Source organism: Mitosporidium daphniae, assembly GCF_000760515.2.
Source record: "Mitosporidium daphniae strain UGP3 chromosome Unknown contig-30, whole genome shotgun sequence".
Lineage (NCBI taxonomy): Eukaryota > Fungi > Microsporidia > Mitosporidium > Mitosporidium daphniae.
Window position 1 is genome coordinate 1 of NW_013546500.1, and position 22425 is coordinate 22425.

The window sequence follows — 22425 nt, forward strand, 5'->3', positions numbered from 1 at the left end:
TTTACAAAAAAAAGCAATTGCATACGCGCATATCAAGTATTTGACCCGCTCTGGATTGACAGTCCATATGACGAAAAACCCGATCATCATGGGCAATGCCGTTAGCAGAAGCTGAATACCTCTGCTTGCCATTGCAATATTAAAACTTAAACCCTGCCACTCACAACCCCAATTTATGGTCTTTAATTTTGTAAATTTCCTCAATCGACATGCACCACCCATCCGTCATTGACAGGCTGCATTGCGATATGGATGTTTTGAAAGTAAAGTTTTATTCTATCGATTTGGTTCCAGACTCATCGGCCTCTTGTTGCGAGTATTTGTATCTACGTTTAGTTTCTATAAATCCATACAAACAAATCCTAGTCGCCTGCACAAGACCAGTGCAACCCAGAAAGAAATTTACAACAAACAAGCTCATGTTGACAGGGGTGATTTGCGTGGAATACCTTGCCCAAATAAATCCAGTTAATGAAAGTGATGAGGACTGATAGAGCGAAAGTTGTGATGCAGGCCTTTTCAGATCGCTAATTCCAGCCACAACCAAGCCCTACATTAAGGCAACCATACAAACCCATTTGAAGAGAGGCGCCCAGAAGAATATCGTTTTCGGTCCTACGAACGTTACAGCCACCTGCCACAACTAACCTGCTGGGTGGTTCCAAAATTTCGAGAACGAGGCCGAAGACATCTGCAACAAGCGCTAAAATGACCAATTAATAAAATTTACAACAATGTCAGCCCCTTTGGGTGGCCCAAATGCTTGTTTCATGGCACAAGTTGCCGCATCAATTGCATCATATTTAGATGGCGATTTATTAGGGTTTGAGTTGACCATCTTTTGGAGATTGCAATATTTAGGCGTCTGCAAGTCTTATGCCCAATTGTCCACCAACGTCGGCCATGGGTGTACTAAATACCAAAAGACGTCGCCCCTCTTCACAAGCAGTGGGCAGGTCATACCTCTCCACTGCTAGTTCAGATAGAATTTCATCATCAGGATATATACATTCCCATGTTTTGGATTTCTTATTGGATTTTCCTGACGAAGCGGTAGAAGCGGTCTTCACCACCAGGCAAAATGGATGTGGAAATCTTTTCTAAAAAAATGATTAGCAAAAGGTGAAGCTTACGTTTTCTTTTGAAAATAGCTCCAAAAGAGACGGTGTCAGCGATGGGGGGAAATTTAGGATAGAATGGCACTTTAGTACGAGTCGAGCAGATTTGCAGTGCCTTTTTAAAGTTTCTGGCAAGGCTTGAGCTGTCCCGATGAAGGCAATAGGTGCATTGTATTCCTGCTTGGGACTAGAACTAGCATCCGAATCCTCCGCATCAGAGTGAGAAACCAGCTTGATGGTTGATCCAGTAAATTCTCTCTCATTTGAGACAAGTGTATCTACCAATCGAGAAATTTCCTTCGCCGAAATAGATAGCGGAGCAAGAAGATCGCTGATCATATTCAGAAGATACTGGCCGTCTGCAGGCTCAATATCAAAGAACTCAAAATTGACATCAACCAGTGAGCGTTCAGAATCGCTTGATGCGTTAGAGTCGTCAGATGCATCCGAACTGCTACTGTCCAGATTCTTTGGACTTTGAAGATCTGAATTTGAGGTACCAGACGATGTGTCGCCATCTGAATATGAGGTACCAGACGATGTGTCGCCATCTGAATATGAGCTACTGTCTGAAGGCTCAGAATCAGACTGATGCAGAGGGACTTTGGACCTTTTTTTCATTTTTTAAAAGTTCAACGTTTTCAAATGATTCAAACCCAAACCCTTCTTAAAGTTGCCGATAATTCCGGGGCCGCTATTGTCAAATGCATAGGGATGCTCGGAAAGAATAGATCAGCTACAGTTGGGCGGGTCATTAGCGTTTCGATAAAAAAACTTGCCGAGTCCGGAAACGCTATTACTTCCGTCAAAGGGGCCGCTGTGTCCACCTCGGGAGGATCTCCCACTGCCCTTCTGAAGCAGGGTGATGTATATAGGGCACTTGTGGTTCGGACAAAAAAACCCGTCATGCGGCCAGATGGCCGACGCGTCTCGTTTGGAGATAATGCTGCAGTGCTTCTCAATAGAGACTTTACTCCCGTTGGCACAAGGATAAGGGGTCCAATTGCGGAGGAACTTAAGGCCGCTGGTGGTGGCACCGCCTGGGCTAAAATCCTTGCCCTTGCCCAGCGCGTAATTTAACTGACCCATAAATCAACTTTTGTACCCAAAGATCGATCTCTATGCATGTACGGGCAAAATGGGACGTATTTCTAGAGGTGTGCACATGGATCGCTGCTTACTCGTATTTGCTATCCAAATACAGTAGTGGATTGGGAATACATTTTACTTGAGCGGGATATAGACATCTGCGGGCCGCTCTTGCGACTTGGGGCTAGGGAAGGTACAATCGCGACCGTTTTTGATTGCGGACGCCAAACTGGAAAGTACAAAGTCGACTGAGGCGATCGAATCGTCATTTGCCGGGATTGGATATGTGCATAAAGAGGCATCAAAGTTGGAGTCTATGATTCCAATGGTGGGAATGAGCACTGCATTGCACTCTTCAAACGCTTTTACATTTGTAGGGCCATCAACAACAATCACGAGATCTGGGAGCGATACTTGTGAGGGCGTGCTGACATAGTTATTATAGGAAGAATTGCGGTGTAGTTGTTGCTCCTTGAACATGCCACTGGGCAGCTGGGAGAAGGAGCCGCTCTCCATGATGGAGCGCTGGGCCAATGGCCCGAGCTCTTCAGAAGGGCCTGGCGGCGTAAAAAGAACAGCGTCTGAACTTGTGGCCTCCTTTAGGGTACGCTTTGCATTTGTCAGCAGCCCGTTAGTCCACTCTCCAGAAATAAAGAAGATGTTCAAACTCCGCGCGATCTGCTCTACCAAATGTACATAAGTGGGTCGCGTCCCCACCAAAAGAATAATTCCGCCAAGCTTTGCAATTTCATACGCAACTTGGGCTGCTCGTCGCAACGCCGCAAGCGTTTTGTCGAGATCGATTATGACGATTCCATGGCGTACTCCAAGCGAATATTGCCTGAAATTTGGGGCCAGAGTTGCCTTTGAATGTCCCAAATGCATGCCTGCATTCATCATTTGCTCAAGAGTGAGAAGTTGCACATCTTTCACAGGGGCCTCGCCAGAATTGCAAGCCAACGAGGAGGTAAGCGAGCCTGTTGAGGGCGTCAAATCGGTACCTGAAATCTCAGACTCGATCGTGGAAAGAAAATTATTTCGCGTTTCTAAATACTTGATAGCTTTAAAGGAATTTGAGACCTGCATGGTGGAAAATGCGGATATTCTCCTACATGACCCTCGAAGCAACATTTCAAAAGAAGGTAGCGGGTATTTTTAAATTTTATTTGAAACCCCCTGCTTTACCATTGACCCTGGCACTGGTGTTATAAAGGGGCTTCTTGCGCGTCTTTTTGTTCTCTGAAATTTTTAATTTTGAAAAGAGATTTTCCAAAGCAGCTAGAAGACTAAAATAAGAAATCCAAAAGGCATCCAAAGATTGCGCTTTGGAGGGATCGTTATGCGGCCTTGAAGATCTCACCAACAAAGTACCGAGATTTGTTGATAACTCAGCTATGCCTGCAAATAGGGGTGACGTAAAAGCCTGCGAAATCAATGCATTGCGTACTTTCTGTAATTTCTTTTGTGCGAGATATTTCGTACCGTGGTTTGGACTTGATCGAAATCGGAGCAATACTTGCAAGGTGTTAAAGTTGAGATTTTCGAATGTTGGGCATAACGGTATGGTGATAAGGTCTGATCAAGCAAAAGATGTTCTGGGGAGCGGGGAAATCGTTTGTGCTTACAACGAGACCGTTGCAACACGCCACATACGCTGGCAGAAGTCAAAGGAGGGCTTGATGACCGAGGAATCACCTAATGTTGCTTTTATGGCAGAGCTGTTAGATGGTTCCATCTTGCCCGAGATGATGAGGTCCGATTTTATCGAACCGTGCCAAAAAATCCACAAGCGAATCGAAAAATTCGCACCATGGATCCCGAACCCCCTTCAATGAATTTGCAGCTTACTGCTTTGCATCGCTCATGCAGCATAAAGTGAATTTTGTTTGCCACAGAATTCATTCATGTGACATGTATGAGACATCTATTTCCGGCCAATCTCCTGACATGACAGGTTAAATGAACACACAATGCTGCGACAGGCCGAACAATAAAGTTTCTTGGAAAAACAAAGCCCAATGGCGACACTGATAGAATGCGATTCCAAGCTTTAAAGGGAACGCCACCCGGGATGCAAAAAGACGCCATTTCCTTGCAAATTCTTGCTTTGGCAGCCCACCGGGCATATAAACTTTATTATTATAATGGCTCTTCCAGCCCGGCATAAAGGTGCTCAACATGCTCCTTGTATCGCTTCTCGGCTTCGAATCTTTTCAGCTTAAATGTTGTTGTAAGAAGGCCATTTTCGATTGAAAACGGCTCGATTTCGATGAAAACGGCTTTTGGAATCTCAAACCCCTTAAGGAGCTTCTGCGAGCGAGCAAACGAGTTAATTTCGCCTAAAATGTAGGCATTAAATGCATCGTTTTTGCATATCTCCTCAAATGGCAGCCTAGAGGACGCTCCCCATTTGAGAGCAAGCTCGCGATCTGGAACCACAATAGAAACGAGAGCAGAACGAAGGGAGTTTCCGGTAACAAAAATCTGCTCAACAATCGGAGCTTGAAGCAAAAAATTCTCGATTTTTTCGGGGGCAACATACTCTCCTTGGGACAATTTAAAGATGCTAGGGGAAAGCCAAACGTCAAATTACTTTTTCTTGCGGTCGATAATTCGCATTTGGAAGGTCTCTGTCCATTCACCAATGTCCCCCGTATGCACCCAGCCATCTGCATCGATGACTTCTGCGGTACGCTCGGGATCCTTGTAGTAGGATAAAAAGGTTTGAGGGCCCCTCAAACAGATTTCTCCTCGTTGGCGTCGAGGATCATCAGAAGTGTATCCCATTTCGGGGACATCAACCAGCTTCACCTCGTTTGATGGAGTGGGAATTCCAACATGCCCGCTAGTAAAATCGTTTGATTCCGTCTAAGTAAACCTTATACCTAAATTACCAAAAGCGAGGCGGCAGAAGTTTCCGTTTGGCCGTAGCCCTCGAAGATTGGGGCGGAGAACGCAATTTTCAAAAAGTCGATGACATCTGTAGATATGGGTGCAGATCCGGTAAGCATGGCCTAGCGTTAAAATGATAGCTTTGTGATACTTGAACTCCTCCGCCAAACTTTGCCCTGATTTTGGAGAAAATAAGCCAGCTAGTAAAATGTAAGACACGAAAAAGGGTACTCCCAAAGCCAATGCGTTACTTTGCCTTCCTTTAAAATTTTAAGCTTCGACTTGACAGCATACTTGGAACCAGTGATAAATTGATGCCATCAAATACCTTAAAAAGAAATCGGGCAATAAAGCTCTTCTCCTTGACGCCAGAAAATATTTTCCCGTAAATCTTGTTGAAGAGACGCGGGACCGTGACAAATAACGTTGGCTTCAGGATGGCTTCAATAAAAAAACGAAAGCTCACCAATATCATCGAGAAGCTTGAGGGTATCGCCTCTGTAGAAGCCAATGCAGGCCCCAAATGTCATCAGCGTGGTAAAAACAACCCGCTCCAGAATATGGGCCAACGGCAGGTACGATATGTGCGTATTGTTCATGGTAATTTTAAAAACTAGTCTTAAAACATCCAAAAGTGTTACTCAAACCATTGACTGACATTAGACGAATTCCAGCCACAACAGAGATCATCGATGCATGTGTTAGGGTAACTCCTTTCTAATGTTCAATGCCAAATGTATGTTTACCGGAAGGCCCGTCGTTCCGCTTGTGTAACAAATTGTGTAAACATCGGTGGGGGCCGGTGGCCTGGCAGGAAAAACATTTTTTTCACCGATCTATGGAAAGCCCATTGACTGTACCTTTAGCAGGTCCTCAAACATAATTAGCTTAACTGGTGCGGTTAGCAAAATCGATTTACCTTGTAAAGCTTCAGCCTGGCGCTGCAAATTGGCATCAATTGGCTTGTTTGCTGTTTTCATCAAAACGATATTTTTGAGAGCAGGCATTTTGTCCTTGAAATCCAATAGAGAGGCCAGTTTATCATGAGTGGTAAAGATGCATTTGAGCCCCGTTTGGTTACAAATAAAAACGATGGCCTCATGTCCAAGTGTATCATACAATGGAACTGTAACAAAGTTGACGCGATAGCAGGAATATTCGGCCGCGACCTAGAAATAAAGGAAAAGCAAGCGCAACCCATTCGATTCGGTTTATAGAATACAGGCCAATGCATTCCCTTTCCAAAATTCCAATAGAAGATAAGGCGGACCTACATCTGTGTTACCCAATTAAAAGCATACGAAATGTGCGTAATCATTTTATCAAACTCCGCATATGTGATCCAGGAATACGTGGTCAGTCCGGGATCAATTGTGCCCAAAAAATCGCGTTTTCCATTGTCTCTCGAGCTTTTAAGAAATGCCTCATAAATGGTGCTGATGTGGCAGTCGTATTTTGTCAGCAAGGGGCGATTTGCCACAAGTGGATGGCGACGCGGAATGCCTTCTCCAGGCCGCTTTTCCACACCCGGTACAGGCAATGAGCGGATGGCAGATGAGGCCGCATGCGGATCGCTGCTGGGGGAGAGCTTGCTGGAGTTGGCCGCTGTGTGGGGCGCTGATGGTGAAGTGTTGATTGACATTTGGGGTATATTCTTAAATTTGCAAATCCAAATGACATCCATTAATCACAAGCCACTACATTGCACTTGCCAATTGAACGGGGACCTGATTTTACAAACCGAGACTTTAATTTGTAAATTCTGGGACAGCAATGCCAGATGTTGTCGTAGATGAAAGTCCCTATAAGGGTCTCTATGTGCGGCTCATGTTTGCAGGCAGACAGTCTCTAACGGGCATCATCAATAATGTTGATTCAGACACCAAATCTATCACTCTGCACTCGGGTATCAACGCCTTCCTTATTTGTAGTCTCCTCATTCAATGAGCACGGTGGCCTTATCGGCGAATTTAGCCAGCTTATCGCCAGGGGCTCAGATCTCGTTGACCTGGAGATCCTTGAGGTTACGGCAAACGAACACGATGATGCTAAAGTTGACGGTCTGTGTTCTTCGCAAAGCAAAATGGAAAAGATGGCCGATGCTGCGCCGGAGATGAACCCGCACGCTTTTCCACTGTCCATACGGGAGCCCAGTTGTCAAATTGAATCTCACTCGCCTATTCAAAGTGGGGAAAGCATTTACCTGAACAGAGATGGTGTCTCCTTGCCCTATTCTTCGCTTCCGGTGCTCCCGGAGTCGCTTCTCAATAGGATTTTACGATTCACAAGCATAAAGTTGGGTCCAAATTCTGTTCAGGTGCACGAAAATGCTGCTCGAAGCATTTTGGATCTTATTCGATCCCAATTTGACCTAAAATCGATCTCATGTGTTGCGCTTCAGGTTGATGTCTCCAGAAATGGCGCTATTGCACTTGCCACGGCAAGAATGCTCCTTAATCTTGGCGTTTCCACGGTGGTTGGTATATCGAGGCGTTTTCCTCTTGTAGATGAAAAGCACTTCAATTTCCAAGCGGATTTGGCAATAAAAAACGGATTCAAATGGACTACCGTCGCTTCGATCACCTCGCCAGACCTGGTCATTACAGGGCTTTCAAACACCGACTTGCCGGCTCCGGAAATATTGAAAAATGTGCCTGCATCAAACATAATTTCCATAGGAATGCCCCTAAAGGCTTCCAATCGAAATATTCATGTCGATTTGATCCTGCCCACTTCTCTTTCTATGGAGTATTCCAACCAAAGGCTTTACATTGTCGACATTGGAATCTCATCTCGAATCGTAAAAATGTATTTACAGAAATCTATACCCTCAATTCCGACCGGGCTTATTGATTTTTTGTTTGCGCAATCCTCCTTTATTCATCTTGCCAGATGATCGATTTCATCAAATTGATCGCACCGGTATGGTTTCGATTGCCCACCAAATAAATATTTACAAGTTTCTAGATCGTAAGGCCCCTGCTAAGCACTTTCTTGCCTCAAGCAAAATCTTAAGGGGCGGTCGGAGCCTGCCAAAAATTTCGATACAACACTCTGATGAGGAAGCTGTAGAAAAATCATTCAAAGATCCGAAAAAAGGCAATAGTGCTGATAATGGCGGTAAAGGAGACGGCCTTATTCCAAGCACAAGTGCATATCTAATGGACAGGCGAGAAATAACCTCCGAAATGCATGGGACACCCACAACCAATGAGATGGGAATCATCTGGTCCTCCATTTGAATGCCCTTATTGCGAAGAACGAGGATTTTTTCCTCTTCGATTTTTGTTTTGTCCAGCCAGAAGAGGAGAACAGCAAAAGCGGTAAAGGTGGCCACTGCAACGACATAGCGGTAGATTAGCAATGACGAAAAGAGAGAAATAAATATCCAAAGAAAGCGGCAATAAGGATTGCTTCCTTTACGATATAGGCAAATTTCGGTAATATTTTCATTCCATTGGTGAATATACAGCTTGTACAAGCCATGCTCTGCTAAAAGCATTTGGAGACTTTTTGATTGGATTTCAATTTTATCAACTGAAAAAACCAAATCCAATTTCAGCAATTTTGAAAATAATCAAAATATTTCGAATCCTCTCAGCAATTATTGTTGTTTGGTCCGCTATAAGGTGTGGTTTACCGACATGAAATACGACGGCTTACATTTCGCAGTTATTTTTACAAAATTGTTTTTCTCGTACTTTTTACAAATCGCCTATGTAAGCGGCATTTTATCGGAAGTCCAAGTAATGAGTGGGTGATTAGGACGGCTTGTATCTTTAACTTGAAAAGTCGAGTTTGTTTAGAAGTGCTAAAAGACTCTGAATTTATAGATGCATGAGATGGCCACTTATGTTTTTATCTGTTGCAAAAGAGCTATCCTGCCAGATGGTGCATTCTAACTCCAAAAGGCAAATTTAATTCAAAAGTTAGAATCTACTTTAAATGGCCAATCAATCAGAATCGGAGTTTATTGATCAAATGCATCTACAAATGCCCCAATAGAAGCTTTATATAGCCAGAATGCAGTTCACAGTGTAATTTTCACGTCCAAAGACGAATAGAGTGCTGATAGGAGCGAAATTTACACACCCTAAAGTAGCGCTATTTTAAAATATCGGTTTTGAACATTGAAAGGAGGCTACAAGAAACTTTACCCCCGAAAGATGTTCAGAGCTCATTTGGAAGTGGATAAATCGGATATTTTTCTCGATAACATGAAGGGATCAATTCAGCTAACATTTGGAAGTATTTCCTGAGGCCCAGTGCATGGATGGGAGATTATCATCCCATTAAAAGATGTGCCGAAAAGACTAAAAATAAGCTCAGATTATTGCTTCCAAAATAGATCTGTATGAAATTATGTAAGCATTGGAGTTATTGACCGCCAAGTGGGTCTTTTTCTTCGATACCTTTACCTGCCATTTTACCGGCTTCACTTTGTTGCCTTGTTGCTTCAGTTCCGACTTTTTCCGAGTCAGCATAGGCTTTATAGACTTTATTTCTCGACATGTCTTCATTTCTGAATCTGACAGCTTTAAAATTTTTGCCAACTTTTTCGGCATTATTAAGGACAGTCCCGGTTTTATTTCAGAATTTCAGTTGATCGGCTTTGAGCGCAGGTGCTCCAACTTTCAGCTTAGACGCTTCAGTTATGAGTTCTGCTTTTTCATATCCAAGCGCAGCAAGCTGCTTCAAAGACCTGCTGGCATTCTATATGCCACTTTGCATACGCAATGTTGCATCAAAGAAAAATGCCGAATTGGATCATTAAGAACGTGCCCTGTTAAATTGAAAAAGCGCAAGCACAGAAGTGCCCTATTTGTGCGCCACACTGGCCAGGTAATCAGTTACATTCAAAATGGCTAAAATGGAGGTTTACCAGTCTAGCAAAAGCATAATTTATTGCTGCTCTGACCAATTAACTCGGAAATGATCGGTGCAAGATAACTCCGCCTGACGTTCGAATAAAGCGAGGCTCTATCAACAGTACACATTCAGATTTCGGATCTTTTTGGTCATATTTTGCAAGAAATGTCTTTCTATGTTTGATTGAGTGAATTGTATCCCGATCAGGGTCTGTATCTAGCGCCATCTAATGGGACACTCTTAATTTGACTTATCAGCATCATTATTAATATAAATGCAATTGAAGGGCCAGCAGGGAAATATATTAAAGCAACCACCAATACTATTCTATTGTGCATTATCGCCCCTGTGCCAATTCGATTTGGTCGAATACGCGTCGAGTCATGTGACCTGTGTGCTGATATTTCGTATTCTCGGCTTTTTACACAATGACTTTCTGGCTCTGGATCTAGCCCGTGGTCTTTATAAGCGATGCACAGCTAAATAAATGTAGCTTGGCTATTTACAAACGGCTTTGTCAAAGTCAAGGACATTTCTACAGACAAAATGGATCAAATCAAACTGAAAGATAGAACGAGACGCGAACCGAAATCTAAGATGGGCAATTAATTGCACTTGAAGTTTAAATTAGTCAAATGGGTTAGCTTTGAATTAAAATTAAAATTTTCAATGCCTGCACTCGTGTTCCGGAGTCGTCATCCTTTCCGCTTAATGCGCATGAAGTCTTCTACCGCCAGCAAGGAGGGATTTAGAGCCGAAAAAGACGTTAAAGAAGAATCTTTACAGCAAGATTCAGCATCACCTTCAAATACATGCACTGTTGAGGAAAAAGCACAACGTATGGGTATGTTTTCGTATATCTTTTCTAGTTACCGAAGTCTTTTTGCAAAAAGACACCGAGGAGGTAATGGAGGCCGTTAGAGATATGCGCCGTAGTGTTAATTCTGCAGTTGTCGAGCGGTAGCCCAGGTGTTTGCTGTTTACCGGCCTTTGGATTTGCAATTGAATTTTATTTTATGAATATAACATGGCAGCTCTTTACCACCCACCCATCTAGCTACCTACTTGTCTTCGATTTGCAGTATTTTAAGCGTTTCCGAGCAAATTTTATTATCGAAATGAGAAATCGATTTCCTTGGTCGGGATAGCGATTAACTGTACCCTTTGGGTAGCCATTTACTTGGCCAGCAAAACCGATGGTCGCTGAAAACGATCCGGACTTGCCATGCCGCAGAGCCGCGAAATAAGCGCAACAAGCTGGAGTTTGGAGGTGTGTCCTTCAATGGTACGCATATGTGCAAGACCAAGCTCCTATACATCAGCAGGGTAATTTACCTTGAGCATCGAGATTTGAAGCCCCTCGTTGCTCAAAGCTCGATCGGCGCCAGCAGAATCAGTCACAGGTGGTTGAGGAAAGGAGAAGCTTGTTTTTCCGATCCGGAAAAGACCGCCAACAATATCCAATGGCGCATAGCCTTGTGTGAGAAGTTGGTTTATCTTTTCAACGGATGTTTTGAGATTCCCCTCGCGAATCTTTGTTAGAAGCGAGGCAAGCTCCGCTGGCTGTGGTTTGTTGGCCACTAGAGAGAGCACCGCGGAATTGACAATCGAGCCCGCTGCTGCTCCAGCTGCAGCCTGTAGTGAGTGAATTGCCTGTCGTAGATCACCAAACTCGCCCGCAATCGAAACAAGCGCTTCCAAACCATCAGAGGAAACTTGAATGGACTCTTTTGCGGAAATTGCGAGCAATCTGGAACATATTTCCTCCGGAGATGGCGGGAAGAAGCGAAGTATGGCGCACCTGCTTTGGATAGGTTCGATGATTTTTGAAGAGTGGTTGCAAAGTAAAGCGAAACGGGTTGTTCCCGCGTGCAGTTCCATAATGCGCCGCAACGCTTGTTGTGCCCCCGCTGTCATGCTACCAGTAAGAAAAATTAAAGGGGCAGTCAAAAAGAGACAAAAAGCTCCCAAAACAATCAAGGATGGAAACCTACCTGTCTGCCTCGTCCAAAAGCACAATTTTGTGCCGACCAGCGGGCAGCGTCACTTTTTTGGTGGCAAACATCTTGATGCTGAACCGAACCACATCGATGCCGCGCTCGTCCGAGGCATTTAGTTCAAGAAATGCCTCTGGAAGTTGATCAACCGTCAACATCGTCGACGCAAGGCACGTGATGGCCGTGGTCTTTCCAATGCCGGGCGGCCCAGAGATCAGCAAGTTCGGCATATTGCCCTGCGAGCCAATCACTTTTAGCCGCGCAATTGTCTCGCTATTTCCAACAACTTCTTCAAGAGACTTTGGCCGGTACTTTTCGACCCTACAGGTAAAAGACGTTCGCTACCATGGCAATCCCCAGGCGGCCGTGGTATCACTCATTGGATAAAATTTAAACGCACATCATTGTGGAATGCACTTTTGCGGCAGCAGCGTAACCCTAACCCTAAATCGCTCGTTTATTTGTATTCCGTAGCAATCTCCAAAATTTAAAACTTTGCTTTTCCTTGGACGCAGAGCATGCAGCAGTCGCTATCGGCGCACGGGATGCACGCACATCGGGTTATCGTTTTCAATTTATCCGCTAAAAATGAAGATGTAATTGTGGAGCAGCATTTACCACTGGGCGATGCGTTCTTCGACCCTTTTGAGCTGGGACGGCTTTTGCCCGCAAACACATGGTCACTGGAAGGCAACATGCCCATCGATCTTGAATCGCCTGTTATTAAGGGAGCTCCCATGCCCCATTTTTTACGTCTGCGAATATCTGCCGGTACTAGCGGTACCATCAAGCTGCCCATGCACGCCAGATACCCGATCCCATCTTCACATAAAAAGGAAAATGGGAAACTTCCGGAGCGATATCAGGTGTTTGTGCCATCTATCCAGCTTTCGCATGCAAATCCAGAATTGGTTTCCATCGATGCTACTAACTCCTGCTCTGATTGGAGCATACCCACAGGCATGATAGACGATTTCTACGTTGTGCAGCTGCTTATTGTCGCTCTGCTCTGCATGGCTCTGATAATAATTGTCCGGGCGCTGTTGCGCAAGAGTAAATCAATGAAAAATTAAAAATAAAATGCCGGCTTTTTATTTGGCGTCGGCAGCTTATGCTTTTGCTTATCCTGACAGTAATATTGATGCTCGTGCTCGCAGTCTTGATGCGCCGCTTTGCACGCAGGATTGCCCCAATACACAACTCTGCCAAACAGAATCAACCGCACAAAATGGTGCTGCTAATCCGACAGGATATCGAGATGACTAAGGTAATTGAGCTTTCCACTGATCGCTGCAGGGAAAAGTGGCGGCACAATGCTGCCATGCTGCCCTTGCAGCATATCAAGCAGCACTTCGCCAACGCCAGTCGGATCTCCTCCAAATGTGGGAGAGCCAGGGTCAGCCGAAAATTACTCTTCGTGTGCGAGACGAAGCAGAAATGCTACAGATCCGCGACGCAGCACGTACTCATTCGCTGATTACAGCAAGTGTGAAGGATGCAGGACACACACAAGTGGTTCCAGGTACACGCACGGTGCTTGCAATCGGTCCAGGTATGCATTGTGCCTCACGTGTAGGCCCTACGCCAGTTATTGATTATCTGTGCGGCCATCTTAAACTCTACTGACAGCCAACTATTGCCGTTTTAATACACAGTTGAAGTCGAGAGGAAATGAGCGATGTGCGACTTTGATGTGGTCTTATAGGGTTAGGGACATGCACAACTGGAAGCCAATGGATCTGTTCGACAAGTGACTACGGAGTGCACAGGTAATGGATGGGTGTTTATAAAAGTTGGTTGTGAATTTATAATACAGCTTAGGCGATTTTGATAATAAGGGGCACTTTCGAGACAAGACCATTTACAATGGTGTAGATTGCAGCTGCGCCAGTCGGGAAGCAAGCTGGAATGACTGTATAAACTCTTCCGAGGCTTACGTTTAACGTTGCTGCTTTCCAAGACGCAGTTGCCTTTCCATTAAAGGCAACCAATAGAAATGATAATGATAATGTTTGTGCACCGCCTGTTATCAAGTAATCAATCCAGTAGATTTTTCCAGCTCTGGCAATACGAAAAGCATTGACAATTGCGACCGATGGCGTTGGAGGCTCGATTGGAAACACTAACACTGCAGCAGATGTTCCTATTCCATACATAGACATAACCGAAATGAAGTAGCTATTTGGCGCAGTCAAAAAGCTGCTATTGAGGAAGAACAAAGCATTGCCAAAGTCCGGCACTTCTATGGAGTAAATTGACTGACCGTCTGTGGAATTCAAGATAGAGATGGTCGTCATTTGAGGGCAGCATTTTATGTTGAATGGCACCCATGTAACATTAATATACGAGTCAAGGACTGCAGAACTTGAAGTTATCACCGAAATGTTTGGTGCATGAGTAAATGTTACCACGGGGCCGGATTGATTGGTACCGAAAATCGGCGAACTCACACTGACACTCCATCCAGGCGATGGGATTAGCGATGGCCTCAGCAGTGAGAGGTTGAATGTTGCGTTGCCAAGATTTGGAATCAAGCCAAGTGAAATCTCCTCAAAAAGGTTCACAAGACTGATATTGACAGGCACCGAGCTGTTGGGGCTTGACGGGGTCCAGCTCACAAAAAAAGTCTCGTTCAAAATAGAGGATGTCAAGTGGGTCGTATCCGGGTAAGTTACCTCGGTGAGCGGCGTTTCCGAATAGACAATAAATGTTGAGCTTGTGGAATTTCCAAGCGATGTTTCTAAAAAGACTTCATACTGACCCGGAATAGCACCGTGGTTTTCATATTTGGCGGCAGCAGAGGATATATCTGCATATGTGATTCCGAAAAGAGAAGCGAGAAAAACAAAAAGCACGGATATGGAAATCATACTGTTGATTTTGGAGAGGGCTCGAATAAATATGAATACAAGGCGGCAGCCATGGAAACGCGTTGCGTCATCACAAACTAAAATTTTAACACGCATCGATTAGTTTGTGTCAACATGTGACCAGCACCCAGGCACACATTAGTGGACCAAAATTTTTATTAAGCAAATTTTCCTCTCAATAAAGATGGCGCCAGTTGACTTTGGCAAAATATGGATGGGCTTTTAAACGTCCAATTTGCGATGGCGTGTTGAAGCGTCTCTTTTCCGGGTCAGGATGCATGAGCCGTTTCAATAGGGAGCGTAGCTCTGGAGAAAAGCTGTCCGGGATCGGGTTCCAAATCAGCCTTCCGCTAAACCGTGGTGTCCGTTTGCGTGAAATTGGCAAAACCAATTTGTATGGAAGGTAAGTGAAGATGGGGAGCTTCCTTACCCTTTCTGAGGCTTTACTTGTAAAAAGCCCATTCATGGTGGAAAAGTTCTCAGCAAGCAAGTTTTCATCTCTTTTGTCGATGTCATCGCCAACATGAACAATGGGACCATCATGGATGGCCTTATGTAGCATATAGATGGTGACCCCGGCAGACCACCAATCCAGCGCTTCATGCAAAGGGGCATCCTCATACCCGGCGACGGTCGCAACTTCGGGAGCCATTGTTATCTTGGTGCCCCGTCGATACCCGGCTCCTGAAATGGGCACCGAAAGTCCAAAGTCAATCAGAGCAACACGATTTTTGTTTAAAAATCGAACCAAGTTGTGAGGCTTAACATCGTGATGTAAATACCCAGCAGCATGGATCCGCTCAATCGCGGTGACTAGCTGTGCTGCGAATTGGACCACCAGGTCATCTGAGAGCTCAGATTTCGAACGTGGGAAGCCCTTCCACAAATCACCGCCGTCAGCGTAGGGCATGATGACGGAAAGCCGTTCCCTCACGGCACAGCCAATTTTTATGATGGACGGATGTGGAAAATTGACTGTCCTTATCTCTCGCTCAAACTCCACCGGCCTGGAATATGATTTGATGATGAATCTGGTGCTAGAGTTTGATTTTAGATGTACCAAGTACGCCGTGGCCTGACCTCCTTTGCCAACAAAGACTTTGTTGGCCAGATCAAAGGCATCCATTCGACACTGCTGATTATGGAGAAAACAAGTACCTCTGGAACGACAAGCTTTTCCTGGGACACCGGAAATTGTGCATCACCGGCATTTTGAGTTTGGTCTGCATCTTTCCAGTCGTAAAAATCCATAACCTTGAGCCATGGGTTGGTGGAATCAAAATCGGTAGCACTTGACCTAACTGCAGCCTTCAAATATGCGCTAAATTCGCCCTGCTGGTATCCTGGAGTCAACATGTTTTCATTTGAATAATGCAGAGAAGAGTAGTGCGGAATCTTTCGGTCTTCCCTCCCAAATGGGGTAATAAATGCAACTTGAGCCATGTCCTCTATTTGTCTGGAGGCGGATGGCGGATAAAACTCTCCACCCTGCTCCTCCGTTCCGTACAAGGTGCCCAGAAATTCGGAAGCCTCCTCATCAGACTCTTGATTTCTCATTCCCGCCCTTTGAGCGGGGAGGTCAATCAGTGAAGAAAAGGAATCTGGATCTGAAGACCTGCTTGTCTTTTGCATATGAACTATCCTGTTCTCCATCGCTCTGTGGATGGACTTCTGCATAGGCATGGAGGCTTCAGGCGTTGCAAGACCAGACAGATGAATTGCATTTTCGATAAGTGTTGAATTGCCTGTGGAAACCAATGTATCAACGGGCACATTGAAAATTGGCTTTAGATTCTCGCAGACTGCCGGTTTAGGGCATTGAGCGATTAGAACCGCCGTACATATGACCCAAATACAGAGCATCTGAATCGATAAATTTTGGCTACTCTAATTGACCAGGCATCAGTAGTTCGATCATTAATCCTGTCAACGATGTTTATCTCCATCAACACTTGAAATTCAAAATAAATGGTAACCGGCGTATTTCCCTAAACATAGGTCCTCAAGCAATAAGAAGATTTCCAAATAAAAGGCCTATGTGGCCGCAAAGCGCAAGAAAGATCTAAAAATTATCTCTGCAAAATAATGTCGTCGGCCAAATAGCGAAGCTTAGAGAAATGGCAGCAAAGTTTTAAATTTAATTTATTTTTGGGAGGTCTTGGCGGTGCTAAAGTAAAACCGCTTGTAAACTTTGGGCCGGGAGTATTTTTCGGCGTCTTTGCTCTGCTCTTCTTCGTCATGGTATGGACGCAGCTTCTTTAACGAGACGTATCTGTTCAATGCTTTATCTTCGTTAAATACAATGTCTTCCATTTTGAGGCCATAAGTGGTGGGAACCACCGGTTTATACTTAAACCGCGTAGCAAGACCGCCGGCGATCTACACTTAAAAAAGAACCGATACCTTGTCTTCGTAATGGATTTTATAATATTCCTCTTCCAGGCTGGCAATTTCTTTCTGCAATGATTCCGCAAGGTTTTCATGTGAGACGTTTTTTTCTGGATCGTTGCCATCTTTCTTGTTCTCGGACTTGCTTTTTTTCTTTTCGGGTGCTTTTTTGTCCTTCTTTTTTTTCAGAGGGGACTCGAGGAATAGCTCAGAGTCCAAAGGATCTTCTGCAGCGTAGTAATCATCGTCAAAAAGTGCCGCCATCTTGGCATCGTGCTCGGCTTCATCAAAAGACGAGGCATCGTTTGCCTCGTCTTTCATAATACTGGCGACCCGTTCTGCTGCTGCAGAATCTCCTGAAAGAAGAGCAACTTTCTTTGCTAGCGCTTCAATTTGACCTCGTTTGAGGACTTTCAGTCGCTTTAGCTCTTCGGTCTCAACTCGCTCTCTCGCTAAATGTCTCTCGTGCTTTGCTTTTCGAGAAGCTTTCCTCATGTTTTCCTCTACTCTAATGGAGCTGGAATGATCTCTGGAGTGACCGACAACCTGAGAAAGATTGGAAACCCCTCCAAAGTCATCTTCAAAACGTCTGTTGAAAGAGACCTCAAATTCGTCTGCCCTTTCTATCTCTTCAGAATCCGACTCATTTTCAAGTTTATGCTGTTGCTTTTTTGCGGCTCCTCCATGTGTCCACCCGCGATTCATTATGTAAGAAGCAAGAAACGCATCTACTGCGGCCTCATCTTCCACAACATCTGGAATCGGTTTAGCGTCCTTTTTTTTAGCCTTTTTGCTAGGTTGCTGGTTTAGCCAAGCCCCCATGGTAGCCTGTACATCTTTTTCCTAGCATTTAAAAATAAAACATCCAAACTTTAGAGATTGCTTCAATGAAAGAGGCGGCATATTTGCTGTCATCTATGGAGGGTTGGGCTGCGCTGGTTGAAAACAACTCAATTTCCTCATCTTGTTCAGAAACCGATGCAGCTTTGATAAGCGCGGAGCGTAACTCTTCCTGCTCTTCGTTGTAGCTTTTTGGCTTGGGATCTTCATCTTCAGAGTCGCCCTTGAGATATGCTCCGGAAAGCAGCATTTTGTGCGAATATTTTTTCAGCGTCAGTGGGTCATCCTTTACACCCTTTTCCTTCTCTTCAAGATTGTCCTCCGGAAAAAACTTTGATCCAGAGTCATATATGGAGCGATCCTTTGCCCGAATTTTAGCAATTGTCCGCACCAAATTGATATCGCTAGAAAGATCTGCCATCAGGTCCACCTCTTCTTCGGAGGAAGAAGAAGAGTCAGATTCATCATCACTATCGCTTTGATAATGAGAAGGATTTTTCTCGTATTTGGCAGAAAGCTGCTGAAGTTCTTCTCGTCGTTTGCGTTCTTCAAATTTTTTTGCAAAGTCATGATTAACCCGAATGAGATTATCCACGGGCTCTGCAATTCCGTCATCATCCTCAAGCAGTTTGGAGGAGGAAAGAAGTATTGGCATTTTGAAAAATATTTAACCTGTAATTCAAATTCAAATTAAATTTTAATTCTGTTTCTCTAAATGGTAAGTCCAGTAGCTTGAATTAGCCTCTTTTGTCCCACATTTCATTCATCGTTTACTGTGTGTTGACCCGTTTTTTTGATCATCTAATTTCTCTTTGTAGGCTTTTGGAACGAATAAGGCTCTTCAAAAAAACAAAAAGGGCATCAAGAAGAAGATAGTCGACCCATTTACGCGCAAGGAGTGGTATGATATCAAAGCACCATCATTCTTCTCCAAGCGAGTGATTGGAAAGACACTTGTCAATCGCACAGCTGGACAGTTCAACTCGGAGAGCTCCCTTAAGGGACGCGTTTTGGAACTCTCTCTTGGCGACCTTAATGTAGAGAGCGAGGACCTTGCTTACCGTAAATTCAAGCTACGTGTCGATGAGATCCAGGGCAAAAACTGCCTTACCAACTTTCACGGAATGGACTTTACCCCCGACAAGATTCGATCAATGGTCAAGAAATGGATCTCCCTGATTGAAGGACATATCGATGTCAAGACTGCCGATGGTTATTTTCTGCGCCTTTTCTGTATTGCATTTACCAAGAGACGTCCAAACCAAATCAAAAAGACATCGTATGCCCAGAGCGCCCAAATTAAGCTCATCCGCAAGAAGATGTTTGACATCATCACCAAGGAAGTCACGTCTTCCGAGCTCAAAGAGGTTGTTTCCAAGCTGATTGCCGAATCTATTGGCGCTGAGATTGAAAAGCAATGCGCATCCATTTATCCTTTGCAAAATGTATTTATTCGCAAAGTAAAGATCCTGAAAATGCCAAAGTATGACGTCCAGAAGCTGCTGGAGCTTCACGCCGCCGCTCCGGTGTCTGCAGCATCTGCCTCAACTGGAGAGGAGCTTGGTATGCAAATCGACCGTTCTGATGTCACCTGGGTCGAACCAGTCCCCTCTGACTCTATCTAATTAACCAATAAACAAGATAAGAATTGGAAATTCTGGGCTCGTCAATGTTGTAGCTCGCCGGGTTGGGCTCGTCAATGTTGTAGCTCGCCGGGTTGGGCTCTGTCGTCATGTTACAATAATTATTTTATTCACAACCATAGAGACTCATCAGCATTACTTTCTTCCTTTCTAGAATATAGCTCTCAACCTCGTCGAGCGAAGGAAGGGAAGGGAACGGATAGTATAACGGAATCGAGTGATCCAAGTCGATTGGCAAAGAGATCGATCCATCCTCATTATAGGACAAGTCCACCGGAAGAAGACCAAAATACTCTGCACTCAGTTTGCTGGACATTTTGGATAGGTTTAAATCCTCAATGTCTCTAGGCTTGGGTTCGGCACTGCCAGAAACATCGTCGTCATTTTCACGATCATCATTTCTGCCATCGATGTCTTCATCTTCCTTTTTGTGGTACATTGTCGAAACCATTTTCAGTCTGTCAGACACGCCTGGCAGCTGCGCAGCTCGTCCATAATATCTATGCGATAATCAGACAAAAAGGCGTACTTGTAATGGAAAGCGGCGGAAGAAGAAGGGCCGGAAACGGGAATTGGCTTTCCAGTGTTATCAATAAGAACGCCAGGAAGAGTGGACACCGAGGTCAGGTTCGAGCGCCTATCGGTTACCTTCCCGCCAAGCTGCCGGATTCTATTATCCCAATGGTTCTTTTCACGCACAAGATTGTTGATCGAATCGTTAAGCGTCTTGATCTGGTGGTCCGATCCAACATTCCTGCTTTGTATGCGTGTGATTGATCGAGAGACTTCTCTGAGAAGGATGTTTCGCCAATGTTCTGCAGCCCTAAGCGACGTCACCTTTTGAATGGCGGCATATGTTGTAGGTCGCTCGTCGTTGTTTGAAATCATATGGTCTACTGATTCTGCAGCGGTGCGCTCGCGGAACTGCTTTATTAGCGCCTTGGTCTGGTCAAGGCCGCCCATGTTCATTTCAACTAGGCCACAAAATTAAAATTAAAATTAAAATTAAAATTAAACTTAAAATTAAATTCTATTTAATTAAATCAGCAGTCTGTTTAAAACCCAAGCCCGATAATAAAGAAGGATACACATGGGTTGTCCCACTACACAAAAGGACACCCAAAAAAAAAAGTTTCCAAATGCCCGCCATTCAGGTTTTTTCATCAGAATATACTTGACCGTGTATATCAATGGCACCTACCATTAGTCAAAGAGCAACATACTTGCAGGAGAAACACAAGGAAGGCCCAGAACTGCAGCACATGGGTGGGAATGCCGATGGCAATTTCATGAAGCAGCCCTGATAATCCAAATATTGCCAACACGGAGATTGAGGGCGAAATCCCGCGTCGTCGTAAGGGCAGATAGATGTGGCGTTTCATCCACATGTGCACCGGCTGGTTCCACAATCTCCAATACTCATCTATGGAGCAGGAATTCCACCAGGGCAAGTAGAAAACCCTATCGCCAAATCCAATCACCTATGGGATGTTAATGAAAGCGGATCCAAACCTCCGAAATGCAATTCAAAAACGAGTGGAAAAAGGCATAGAAAAACAAAAGCCAAATGCAGATGTTGGATACGGAGAGAAGCAATAGCCGCTCGATGATGAGAATAAAGTCGAGCTGCACCAAATAATCAGTGGAGTTTACAACGGTCGGGACGGCGTATTGTTCGATAAGAATGTAAATCATCGTGATGCACGAGAACAGCTCAAAGAGCCTGGTCATAAAGTATCGCCATCTAAAGGCCTCGCTCCTGGGATACTGCAGCTGGAAGCACAAGGTCGGTGCAGCCCAAAAGTAGAACATATGCAGAATGGATACCTGCGGATTCTCTTCCGTAGAGCTGGATGGGACATCTAAAGCGCCGGAAGAGCCATCCACAAGCTCTTTGGAAGATGTCAAAGCTACTCCATTTGCTGGATTTCCCCTTGCAGCTCGCATGGCCCCGATTGATTTCAAATCCATCAGCACCAGGTGGAATGAAATCAGCTTCATGACAAGAATAATCGATGAACACAGCAGAAGCATTCCTGGGATTACATGCTCGACTTTCTCCCACGTGAGAAACGCAGATAGGGCGAAAAGGAGACAAATATTTGCCGCCTTCAAAAGAGTAAACTTTGGAACCAATTCAAGAGAATAGGCAACCAAAATTGCAATTGGCGAATAAAAGAGGCCAAAAAATGCAAGGTATCCAAAATCGGAAATCGGAACGCTATGGCCAGGAATGGCAATGAAGAGAAGCCCATAAGTGCGGAAATTTTCCAATGCAGAGACAGAAGTGCTGACAACTAGCATCAAAATGGCAAGGTTCACTAGTCCATTGTAGTTTTGGATGGGCGATTCTTGGGCCAGAAGAGAAGGCTGTATGTGGACATGTATGGGATATGCATGCGTGTTGATTAATTCGTCTTTACACAGAGAGCAGAGCACGGTCTTGTTGCATGAGCAAGGCCCGGGAAGCGGACTGAGCGGCAAGAACGGGCTCAATAAAAGGTCGCTAGACACCCGTTCCCGCAGGTTTGATGCTGAAGGGGAGGTGTGTTCTGCGACCACCATTCAGCAAATAAGAAACTTTAACTCCCTCTTCAACATTGACAGTTCACGATCGCTAATTGCAAATTCCATAATTAAACCCATATTGGGAATCAAAGTTTGTCCCGGTGTGTTGCGTTGAACTCGTATCTATAGGTTTATTGTTGCATTTACTGGC

At 44.6% G+C, this 22425-nt stretch overlaps 16 protein-coding genes across 16 annotated transcripts; 6 read left to right on the plus strand and 10 right to left on the minus strand.

The window, feature by feature from the left end:
• Window positions 1-271: 271 nt before the first annotated feature.
• Window positions 272-1873, minus strand: DI09_30p10 (uncharacterized protein; the record flags this gene model as incomplete). Its single annotated transcript, XM_013382589.1, has 6 exons — window positions 272-515; window positions 571-703; window positions 929-1100; window positions 1134-1728; window positions 1756-1835; window positions 1859-1873. The coding sequence occupies 6 exons, from the start codon at window positions 1871-1873 to the stop codon at window positions 272-274; spliced, it is 1239 nt and encodes a 412-aa protein (XP_013238043.1).
• On the plus strand, window positions 1764-2198 carry DI09_30p20 (ribosomal protein L14; the record flags this gene model as incomplete). Its single annotated transcript, XM_013382590.1, has 1 exon — window positions 1764-2198. The coding sequence occupies one exon, from the start codon at window positions 1764-1766 to the stop codon at window positions 2196-2198; it is 435 nt and encodes a 144-aa protein (XP_013238044.1).
• Window positions 2199-2342: 144 nt separating this feature from the next.
• Window positions 2343-3293, minus strand: DI09_30p30 (30S ribosomal protein S2-like protein; the record flags this gene model as incomplete). Its single annotated transcript, XM_013382591.1, has 1 exon — window positions 2343-3293. One exon carries the CDS (start codon window positions 3291-3293, stop codon window positions 2343-2345), a length of 951 nt encoding a protein of 316 aa, XP_013238045.1.
• A 76-nt stretch (window positions 3294-3369) lies between these two features.
• DI09_30p40 (uncharacterized protein) lies at window positions 3370-3942 on the minus strand (the record flags this gene model as incomplete). The annotated part of the gene is made up of 2 exons (XM_013382592.1): window positions 3370-3782; window positions 3861-3942. The coding sequence occupies 2 exons, from the start codon at window positions 3940-3942 to the stop codon at window positions 3370-3372; spliced, it is 495 nt and encodes a 164-aa protein (XP_013238046.1).
• Window positions 3943-4346: 404 nt separating this feature from the next.
• DI09_30p50 (uncharacterized protein) lies at window positions 4347-5218 on the minus strand (the record flags this gene model as incomplete). Its single annotated transcript, XM_013382593.1, has 3 exons — window positions 4347-4773; window positions 4801-5075; window positions 5102-5218. 3 exons carry the CDS (start codon window positions 5216-5218, stop codon window positions 4347-4349), a joined length of 819 nt encoding a protein of 272 aa, XP_013238047.1.
• Window positions 5219-5935: 717 nt separating this feature from the next.
• Window positions 5936-6741, minus strand: DI09_30p60 (uncharacterized protein; the record flags this gene model as incomplete). Its single annotated transcript, XM_013382594.1, has 2 exons — window positions 5936-6268; window positions 6385-6741. 2 exons carry the CDS (start codon window positions 6739-6741, stop codon window positions 5936-5938), a joined length of 690 nt encoding a protein of 229 aa, XP_013238048.1.
• A 225-nt stretch (window positions 6742-6966) lies between these two features.
• DI09_30p70 (uncharacterized protein) lies at window positions 6967-7995 on the plus strand (the record flags this gene model as incomplete). The annotated part of the gene is made up of 1 exon (XM_013382595.1): window positions 6967-7995. One exon carries the CDS (start codon window positions 6967-6969, stop codon window positions 7993-7995), a length of 1029 nt encoding a protein of 342 aa, XP_013238049.1.
• A 28-nt stretch (window positions 7996-8023) lies between these two features.
• On the plus strand, window positions 8024-8341 carry DI09_30p80 (uncharacterized protein; the record flags this gene model as incomplete). Its single annotated transcript, XM_013382596.1, has 1 exon — window positions 8024-8341. The coding sequence occupies one exon, from the start codon at window positions 8024-8026 to the stop codon at window positions 8339-8341; it is 318 nt and encodes a 105-aa protein (XP_013238050.1).
• Window positions 8342-10637: 2296 nt separating this feature from the next.
• DI09_30p90 (uncharacterized protein) lies at window positions 10638-10932 on the plus strand (the record flags this gene model as incomplete). Its single annotated transcript, XM_013382597.1, has 2 exons — window positions 10638-10812; window positions 10838-10932. The coding sequence occupies 2 exons, from the start codon at window positions 10638-10640 to the stop codon at window positions 10930-10932; spliced, it is 270 nt and encodes an 89-aa protein (XP_013238051.1).
• Window positions 10933-11144: 212 nt separating this feature from the next.
• DI09_30p100 (uncharacterized protein) lies at window positions 11145-12345 on the minus strand (the record flags this gene model as incomplete). The annotated part of the gene is made up of 4 exons (XM_013382567.1): window positions 11145-11279; window positions 11304-11886; window positions 11963-12286; window positions 12311-12345. The coding sequence occupies 4 exons, from the start codon at window positions 12343-12345 to the stop codon at window positions 11145-11147; spliced, it is 1077 nt and encodes a 358-aa protein (XP_013238021.1).
• Window positions 12346-13223: 878 nt separating this feature from the next.
• On the plus strand, window positions 13224-13591 carry DI09_30p110 (putative conserved secreted protein; the record flags this gene model as incomplete). The annotated part of the gene is made up of 2 exons (XM_013382568.1): window positions 13224-13232; window positions 13262-13591. 2 exons carry the CDS (start codon window positions 13224-13226, stop codon window positions 13589-13591), a joined length of 339 nt encoding a protein of 112 aa, XP_013238022.1.
• Window positions 13592-13782: 191 nt separating this feature from the next.
• DI09_30p120 (uncharacterized protein) lies at window positions 13783-14835 on the minus strand (the record flags this gene model as incomplete). Its single annotated transcript, XM_013382569.1, has 1 exon — window positions 13783-14835. One exon carries the CDS (start codon window positions 14833-14835, stop codon window positions 13783-13785), a length of 1053 nt encoding a protein of 350 aa, XP_013238023.1.
• A 339-nt stretch (window positions 14836-15174) lies between these two features.
• Window positions 15175-16467, minus strand: DI09_30p130 (uncharacterized protein; the record flags this gene model as incomplete). The annotated part of the gene is made up of 3 exons (XM_013382570.1): window positions 15175-15260; window positions 15283-15967; window positions 15994-16467. The coding sequence occupies 3 exons, from the start codon at window positions 16465-16467 to the stop codon at window positions 15175-15177; spliced, it is 1245 nt and encodes a 414-aa protein (XP_013238024.1).
• Window positions 16468-16977: 510 nt separating this feature from the next.
• Window positions 16978-18718, minus strand: DI09_30p140 (Krr family protein; the record flags this gene model as incomplete). The annotated part of the gene is made up of 3 exons (XM_013382571.1): window positions 16978-17214; window positions 17326-18051; window positions 18095-18718. The coding sequence occupies 3 exons, from the start codon at window positions 18716-18718 to the stop codon at window positions 16978-16980; spliced, it is 1587 nt and encodes a 528-aa protein (XP_013238025.1).
• A 60-nt stretch (window positions 18719-18778) lies between these two features.
• DI09_30p150 (40S ribosomal protein S1) lies at window positions 18779-19688 on the plus strand (the record flags this gene model as incomplete). The annotated part of the gene is made up of 2 exons (XM_013382572.1): window positions 18779-18781; window positions 18882-19688. The coding sequence occupies 2 exons, from the start codon at window positions 18779-18781 to the stop codon at window positions 19686-19688; spliced, it is 810 nt and encodes a 269-aa protein (XP_013238026.1).
• Window positions 19689-20159: 471 nt separating this feature from the next.
• Window positions 20160-22271, minus strand: DI09_30p160 (O-acyltransferase; the record flags this gene model as incomplete). The annotated part of the gene is made up of 4 exons (XM_013382573.1): window positions 20160-20680; window positions 20795-20903; window positions 20930-21187; window positions 21219-22271. The coding sequence occupies 4 exons, from the start codon at window positions 22269-22271 to the stop codon at window positions 20160-20162; spliced, it is 1941 nt and encodes a 646-aa protein (XP_013238027.1).
• Window positions 22272-22425: the final 154 nt, after the last annotated feature.